This window comes from Phaenicophaeus curvirostris, chromosome 3 (assembly GCF_032191515.1).
Source record: "Phaenicophaeus curvirostris isolate KB17595 chromosome 3, BPBGC_Pcur_1.0, whole genome shotgun sequence".
In the NCBI taxonomy this organism is placed as follows: Eukaryota; Metazoa; Chordata; class Aves; order Cuculiformes; family Cuculidae; genus Phaenicophaeus; species Phaenicophaeus curvirostris.
In genome coordinates this window covers 31,230,230-31,238,689 of record NC_091394.1, presented here as the reverse complement: position 1 = coordinate 31,238,689, position 8,460 = coordinate 31,230,230, and the positions used below count along the sequence as shown (strand labels likewise).

The window sequence follows — 8,460 nt, the reverse complement described above, 5'->3', positions numbered from 1 at the left end:
ATGAAAGAATAACAGCGCGGAAGAGATTGAAGGGGGGGGCTCTTGCGCTTCCTCCCCTTGCCAGATTAGGCAAAGGGATGGTGCCCAGGTGGGGGGCAGAGGAGGAAGCGGCGCCGAGCGGAGCCCCCGCGGGAGGCGGGGGGGCGGGGGCCGGAGCCGGGGCCGGGGCCGGGCCGGTCCATCCCTCCAGCGCCCGGCTCCGGCGGAAAGCAGAGGAGCCATTGCGCAAGGGACGGCGAGGAGGGATGCGCAGGGCGCTGCCGCCGCCCCGCCGCGCTGAGGAGGCGCCCGCAGGACAGCGGCTCCCGCCGCCCCCCCCGCCCCGCTCTCCCCCCGCCGGGCACCCCCCGCCCCGGTACCCACCCCGCCCGGCTCCCCCCCTTCCCTCCCAGCCTCACCCCACCCTGCCCCATTCCCCTCCCTCCGCCAGATGACCACCGAGAGCGGCCAGCAGCGGCTGGAGCCCCCCGTCCCTCTCCGCTCCCGCAGCCCGGCTCCCGGAGCTCTCCAGATGAGCCGGCCGCCCTCCTCCGCCCTGGAGACCTCCACCTCCTCTTCCTCCACCTCCACCTCCTCCTCCTCCTCGGCGGCGGCGGCGTCCTCCAAGAGCAAGAAGGCCAGCTCCGGGCTGCGGAGACCCGAGAAGCCCCCTTACTCCTACATCGCCCTCATCGTCATGGCCATCCAGAGCTCTCCCTCCAAGCGCCTGACCCTCAGCGAGATCTACCAGTTCCTGCAGGCCCGCTTCCCCTTCTTCCGCGGCTCCTACCAGGGCTGGAAGAACTCCGTCCGCCACAACCTCTCCCTCAACGAGTGCTTCATCAAGCTGCCCAAGGGGCTGGGCCGCCCGGGCAAGGGCCACTACTGGACCATCGACCCGGCCAGCGAGTTCATGTTCGAGGAGGGCTCCTTCCGACGGCGGCCCCGCGGCTTCAGGAGGAAATGCCAGGCGCTGAAGCCCATGTACCGCATGATGAACGGGCTGGGCTTCGGCGCCTCCATCCTCCCGCAGGGCTTCGACTTCCAGGCGCCCCCCGCCTCCCTCGCCTGCCACTCCAACGGCTACAACCTCGACATGATGCCCAACGCCATGGCCGGCGGCTACGAGGGACTCGGCGGCGGCCACCACGTCCCGCACATGTCGCCCAACCCCGGCTCGACCTACATGGCCAGCTGCCCGGTGACTGCCAACGGGGAATACGGCCCCGACAGCAGCAGCAGCCCCGTGCCCTCCTCGCCAGCCGTGGCGAGCGCCATCGAGTGCCACTCGCCCTACACGAGCCCTTCGGCTCACTGGACAGCCTCGGGGGCCTCGCCCTACATAAAGCAGCAGGGCATCCCCGCCGCCAACGGGGCCTCCTCCGGCCTCCACTCCAGCGTGCCCTCCTACTCCCTGGAGCAGGGCTACCTGCACCAGAGCCCCCGCGACGACCTCTCAGGTAGGGGCGCGGGGGGGGGGGGGGCGGCGGGGGACTCCCGACCTCCACGGCGTAGGAAAAAAAACAAACCAAAAGACGGGCATCGCCTGCGAGAGGGCGGCAAACACGCGTGGGTTGGAGCTGTTCGGGACGGGGGGGACCGGCTGGAGGGGGCGGGCTGCGGTGAGGGCTGAGAGCATCCCTCCTCGCCCTGCTTCGAGGAGGAGCGCTTCGAGGCGGGCTCGGCTCCGTCGCGGCCTTTTCCCGGCTCCGTCCTAGTTGCATCCCGGCTCTCAAGGCCGTCCGTGTCCCCCCCCGGGTCCCGGCGGCGTGTGGGTGTTGGGGACGAGAGCGGGACGAGCCGCTGGCTGCGGCTTCTCTTAGCGGGGAGCGCGGCCGGGGATCGCCGCCACCTCGGTGAACCGCGGGGTAATAAAATAAGGCGTTAAATATTAACCCCCGAGCCCTGCGGGGGTGAAAATCCCCACGCTTGTCTGGGGGAAAAAAAAAAAAAAAGCGAGAAAGATTTAAGCGGATCCAGTGTATTTCTGCGAGAGGAGGGAAAAGTGTTTTCTGATCTCTGGCTCCCACCCCCACGGCCAGTGATCGCAGACAATGTCTGCTCTGAAAAATCCGAGCACAAAAATGGGTAAAAGATGTTGGGCTCTTACGGGGAAATTTTCCAAATAGCCCTTTTAAACGTGGGTCCCAGAGGTTAAGCAAACAAAGACAGTCTGGGCTGGACCACACCGAAGAGGATTTTAGCCTGACTTAACCCCTGTGAGAGCTGGGTCTTGTTCAATTTTATGGGAATTTCAACAAGTAACAAATACAGGCGACCCTCAGCTCTGGGTCCCTTCCCGCCCCCTCCTTGGGCGCCTGTCAATCACTTTCCTGTCCTTCTGCGAGCACAGCAGCCTGTCCCGGGCCCCCCCCGCCTGCTGCCGCCGAGGGGAGGGCGACCTGGGAGCCTCGTCGTCAGGGAAGCCGCTTTGCCATCGCGGCCGAAGGCACTTGGAATCTCAGGGGAGACCATGCGGTTGCAATTTTTTCCTCCCTTAATAAAAAATAAACCAAAGCCAAAACAACCTCAAACCCTAAATAGCCCCGATGTAGCTCCCGGGGAGAGGCGGCTGCGGAGCGGGTCTCCGTCTGACTGCGGTTTCGGCTGCGGCGGCGCGATGCCACCCCAGATGGGCTCCTCCGTGCCCACGGGGCTCTGCTGCGGAGGCTTAAACCCACTTTTCAGGGATTCAGGTCGGCCTTCCTTGTGGTTTGGGAATCGGGAGGATTCACAAGGGCATCCTCTGCTGAAATACGCACCTTTACCGTTAGGAACTTCTTCTTTCCTTTGTTGTTTGTTTATTTCTTTCTTTTCCTTTCCTCTCTTTTCTTTTTTTTTTTTTTCCCTCGTCTGTTTGATTTACTTCTTGTGGAGTTTTACTCCTTGTTTCATTCCTAGTGGCCCCCGGGATAGGGGTTGGCCCGGGCAGCGGGGCTGGGAGGCGGCTACCCCCTCCTCCTGACAGACACCCGAGGTGGGAAAGGCCATTCCTGGAAGAGAATTTTTCCTTTCGAATCGCCCGATTAACAGCTCTTGAAAACAAATAGCAGAAGGAGAGAGAGGAAGGGATCCGGTCCGCCAAGAAGCCTCCACCACGGTTTCCAAGGCTGGAGTTTATATACGAATTGTTTCTGTTCAAGGACGAGTGTACAAACCGACAGACCGATGGACGCTTTCTTAATGCCGGCGACAAGCGTCCGCTTCCAGCAGCTCAGGTTTAATGCCACCACTTTGCAAAACGGCGTTTCTCCGCTTATTTTCTCCACGTCCAGGATCTGGGCCCAGGTCTTTAGCGGAAACCATCCCCGTGTCTTGCTTGACTGACTGAAAAAAAAAAAACCCAAACACCTTAAACCCAGCGGTTTAAGTTTTGGGGTTTTTTTGTGCGTGGATTCAATCCTCATTCGTCTGCGCTATGTAAAAACATTTTAGTAGGATGAAAGGAGATGGAGAAAATGATCCAAACTCCTTCATTCATAATTATTGCCAGCAATAATCTTTCTTCTCTTCTCCCTACAGAAGCAGTAGCGAGCCTATTTCGCCTTTCTTTTAGTTAAAAGCAAAGCAAATTCGGCGGAAATCGGTCAATAATCGCCTAGTCGTGACAGCGACAGGGTTGACTTAAAACCTTGAATTCGCATCACACCCAAGAATAAGAGAACCAGAAATTGGAAACAGGAGGCTCGGTTCTGCTAAAAGGATTTTGAAGCTGGGGGGTGAAGGGTGGAGTGGATTTTTTTCGCACACTGTTAAATCCTGCTAAATGATTGAATCAGGATTGTAATAAAGTGCCCCGGTTTATGGCGAGCATACCAGCAGGGTTATTAGAAAGCCGAGGAAATCCAGCGAAATAATCACTTTTATAAAGTGAGCTCTGCGGGGTGAAGGAGGGGGCAATGCCGGAGGAGACGGGCTGTGCGCGCCGCCGCCGAAGGGGTCGGCTCCGACACCCTGGGGAAAACCAGGAACGTTTCCCTCCCCCCTTCTTTTGGTGTTTTTTTTTCTTTTCTTTGTCTTTTATTTTTTATTTTCTTTGTCTTTTATTTTTTATTTTCTTTCTCTTTTTTTTTTTTTTCCTGACCCTCGGTCACATTTGACAGGATCCCGCTAGCCGAGTTTGACATCCACACGCCAAATCCAATCCCTCTTTGGCTCTACCCTGCAGACCTCGCTCAGGCAGCGCTCCCCCTCCCCGCAGGGTCCAGTAGGAGCCCTGCCAGACTGAAAATCCCCAGCACGGCGCTGGCTGGGGCCGGGCTGGCCCGGGGGGGCGGGTGTCTCCCACGCGGCCCTGGGACTTTGTCCCCTGAAAGGCCGCCTTAAGCTGTGGGAAATAAAAATGGGAACTCTTAAGGTCATTTTTGTCGGTGTCGCGGATGCGTTTCTGTTGTTGACGAACTGTAGGATGTCCTCGGTCCGTGTGCTATGTTTAAGAAAGCACGCACACTAGAAAAGGGGTGCAAGCTCGTACACGCGTAAATAAATACAATATCAACGCGCAAACTGATAGTGGTTGGAATTCAACCTGCAGTCATTCACATCAAAAGCAAAAACCTCCTAGGAGTGGGGTAGGGAGGAGGAAGAGGGAGAAAAGATGGGTATCTGGTTCAAAGGGCTGCGGGCAAGCAAACGGCATCACTCCTCGCACGCCCACGCACACTCTCTCCCCTACACCTTGCGCAGAGGCTGCCCCGGCCCTCCGCACCGATAAACCCGCAGGCGGAGGGGCAGCCCGCCCGCACGGGAGGGATGCTCGGGGATAGCGCGCACCCGGGATGCGGGAGAAGCGCGCGCGTGGGTACCCGCCTCCGCAAGCCGCCTGTGCGGCTCCCCAGCCTGTGCGGGTTATAACCTCCCCGCAGAGCCAGCACGGGGGCTCGTAGGAGCGCGGTCCGGAGCCCATTCGGGGGCGATGGGGGACTCCGGGGGATCCCCGCCCCCCTCCCCGCAAGCGGGTTAGACTTCGCCCTGGGGGAGCGCCCAGTCCAGGAAAGGTAGAGAGGAGGTCCCAGACCCTGCAGGAGGGAGCCGAGACCTCGGGAAGCGAAGCAACGTGTCAGCTTCCCTGCACGCAGCCTGTCCCCGCAGCGGGTGCGGGAGAAAGGGCTGCTCCGCCCGGCCAGAGCCACCCGACAGCTGAGCAGCTCTTGTTCTTTCCTTCTCTTGCAGTGGGGTTGCCTCGCTACCAGCATCACCCTTCCCCGGTGTGCGACAGGAAGGATTTTGTCCTCAATTTTAACGGCATTTCTTCGTTTCACCCCTCCGCCAGTGGATCTTACTACCACCACCACCACCACCAAAGCGTCTGCCAGGACATCAAGCCCTGTGTGATGTGAAGGCAGCGCCCCAACAGAGACAATCGGGGGGCACTGAGCGGAGTCGAGGTATAGACGGACCCACGCAGGTTAAATATAATGTGCACTCTGATAGCGTTGATAGTACACGAGTCACGTAGCAAAATTACCTAAGGAAGCTGCGGTTTCGGTCCCCCTCCAGCCCTTGAAGGACACGTACAACTGATATAACGCTCCAAAGCTCTCCCTAAAAGAAAAATACCTTATGTGACGTGTTGGGTTAGGTGGGACCTCAGAGTCCTTATGCCAAGCCTGACCGCCTCAATCCTAAATGGCCTTTCTGTGATCTAAAGAAACGATCTTTGAGAAGGGGAATAATTCGATATATTTTTGTACGAGAAAGTGCCTTTGATTGGGAAAAATAAATCTCCCAGCTCAGCACCTGCGAGGATTCCCCTTCCGTTGCACTGGTGGTAAATTTAGTTCTTATTTTTTTCCTCTCCCTGAGCCCTACCAAGGACACTTTGTATGGACTTCAGCACCGATCAATCAATATTATTAAAACAGTATTGTTTAGCCCTTTCTTGTATAGACTTCAAGAAAAGTTCCGTGTTTTCCAGTATTGCAGCAATACAATGTTTTGTGTTTTATTTTTACAAAAGTTGTTTTCTACCACAATATTTTTTAAAAAGATATTTTAAATAAATCTTGTGTATACTCACACACTATTGCTTTAAAAGGAGAATATATTTGCACTTATGTATACTTTTTACAGTTTGCCAAAATATTTTGATGTACAAATTTTTTTTTTTTTTCCAATAAAATGTATATAAACGACTATGCACTGGAGAGGCGCTTATTTTTCCTTGTCTCCTTCTGGGAAAAACTCTTCCACCCCAGCATCCGAGACTGTTGAAGCTGGAAGTCCAAATCCGCCGGCCGCTGGAGGAAGAGGTGAGCGAGGGGTTAACCCGAGATGGCCAATGCCGTGGTCTCTGGGCTGCGCTGCCCACCCTCACCCGCTTCCCACGGGGGGAAATAACCGGGACAGTGGGCACAGAAGCAGCGGGGTCCAGGCTTCCCCTGTCCCGAAACGCCCTTCCCACTGTCTAGAGCCGCGTCCAGGTGTCCCCGTGTCCTTGCCAGGCGCGGGTGCAGCAGCCCCTGTGCATCTGGGGGGGGAGTGTCACGAGATAGGGGTGACGAGAAAGATCTGCGATAAGACTGTGCCTTGATAAGGGGAGGGACCAAGAATGGCGTGGTCAGTGAATGGAGTTGGGGAGAAAAAAAAAAAAAAAAAAAGAGACAAAAGAAAATACAAACACACACACACACACAAACATCCCAGGCAAAACAAACCCTGTCCCCATGATGCCACCTTGCCCTGCGAGGGCTGAGCGGCCGAGGTGCGCAGCCGGGCTCCGGGACCTGCTTCCCTGCGCATCCCGCCGATCCCGGCCGCCTGGTCCCCGGGCCCCGCACACGCCGGGGATGCTCCACACATGCAGAGGATGCTCCGCACATGCAGGGGAGGCTCCGCACACGCCGGGGATGCTCAACACATGCAGGGGAGGCTCCGCACATGCAGGGGAGGCTCCGCACAAGCAGAGGGATGCTCCGCACACACAGAGGGATGATCGGCACACGCAGGGGATGCCCCGCACACGCAGGACACGGCTCACCTCGGCCCGAGGGGTGGCCGCGACCACGGCTGTGACCTAGCCAGCCCCCCGCGCAGCCCGCCCCCTCCCACTGAGTGGACACGCAAGCCGGGGCAGCCCTGCCACGCCGCACGGTTCTCCCCAATCTCTCATCCCACAGCTGAAAAGCGCAAGTTTCTTTAAAAATGGCATATTTATATGTGTATACATGCATATTGTTGGGGTGAATGTTGGACTCGATCATCTTAGAGGTCTTTTCCAACCTTAGTGATTGCATATATACACATACACATCTAAAATATTTACGTAATTACATCCATAGATAAAATTCTTCATCTTTTTAAACGTATATCTATGCTCAAACGCGCCCTTTTCTTCCCCGAGCTTCTCAGGGCCTGTGATAAATTATAAAGTCAGTTTCAGAGTTTGCTCCGACCACAGTGCTGTGTTTACATTCTTTCCGAGGCAAGCCTGCATGGTCGTAATTTATATCCTAAACACTTGAACGTAACTTGTTTATACAGGAATGACGGGACCTCAGAGAGAAAAAAACTGCCCCTCTCCTGCCGACCGGCCGGGATGCGGCGGGGATGGGCGCGGGGCGGCAGCGCCCCCCGGTGGCCCCGCGCGGCAGCGCCCCCGAGCTGGCCCCCGAGCCGCCCGCCTCCCTGCTCCCAAGGCTGGATGAATTTTGGCTTTACAATTACACCCCCACCCCCCTAACACCACGTTTTTGAATGCCCTCATATCGTAGAAAACGTGAGTGATGCTCACGCTGCCTGCTCTCCTAAGAAACAGGAAGGGATGTTAGGGCATCCTTCAGGTTTTGGGTTCTGTTTGTCTCCTAAAACGATTTAACAGGCTAAGGTTCCCCTTTTCCTCGTTAAAGTTTCCCAAAGCAGTACTCTTCAGGCATCAACGCATTTCTTGGGGCTGCCAGTAAAACGAGCCCAGCCTCTTTCTTCTAAATTTAAAGGTGACCAGCAAACAATAGGTAAGGAAAAAAAATGGCTAGATTCTTAAGCTAGTGTGAGCTGATTGTGTTCTGATATTTGATTTTATTACAGTACTTCTACCCTAGGAATTCAGCTCTTGTTTAGTCTAAAGAACTCTAGTGGCCTCAGAGATGGTGAGGGTCAAGACCAAGAGCTATGCTGCTGAGAGAACAAGGTATTTATGTTTTAGCCATACAGTTAAAAATTATTTGCATCTTTTGACATTTGTTGACAGTAATTGAACGTGCCCGAATACTTCATATATTGCAAAAAAAAAAAGTTTCTTTGTTAGAAGTCCAGAGCATTGAGACTTCTAATCAGATCAGTAATGATGCAGTACTTATCCTTCAGACTCTCGGAAAACTACAACAGCAGAGAAACCTGTTGTTTCTGTTGTTAAAACAAAACCAGAAATCTAGATGTATATATTCAGTCTAAGCAGTATGAAAGGGCCCAGGAAGCTCTACCCAAAGCTGAGTGTGAATTTGCTAGTTACCCTGCCAGAAAACCTGTAGATGCTATGCTAAA

At 55.5% G+C, this 8,460-nt stretch overlaps 1 protein-coding gene across 1 annotated transcript; it reads left to right on the top strand.

Moving 5' to 3' along the window:
• The first annotated feature begins 245 nt into the window (after nt 1-245).
• FOXF2 (forkhead box F2) lies at nt 246-6,057 on the top strand. The gene is given in 3 exon segments (XM_069853081.1): nt 246-341; nt 344-1,439; nt 5,152-6,057. Coding segments are annotated over 3 exon segments (1,359 nt in total). The 3' UTR covers nt 5,319-6,057.
• The last annotated feature ends 2,403 nt before the right edge of the window (nt 6,058-8,460 follow it).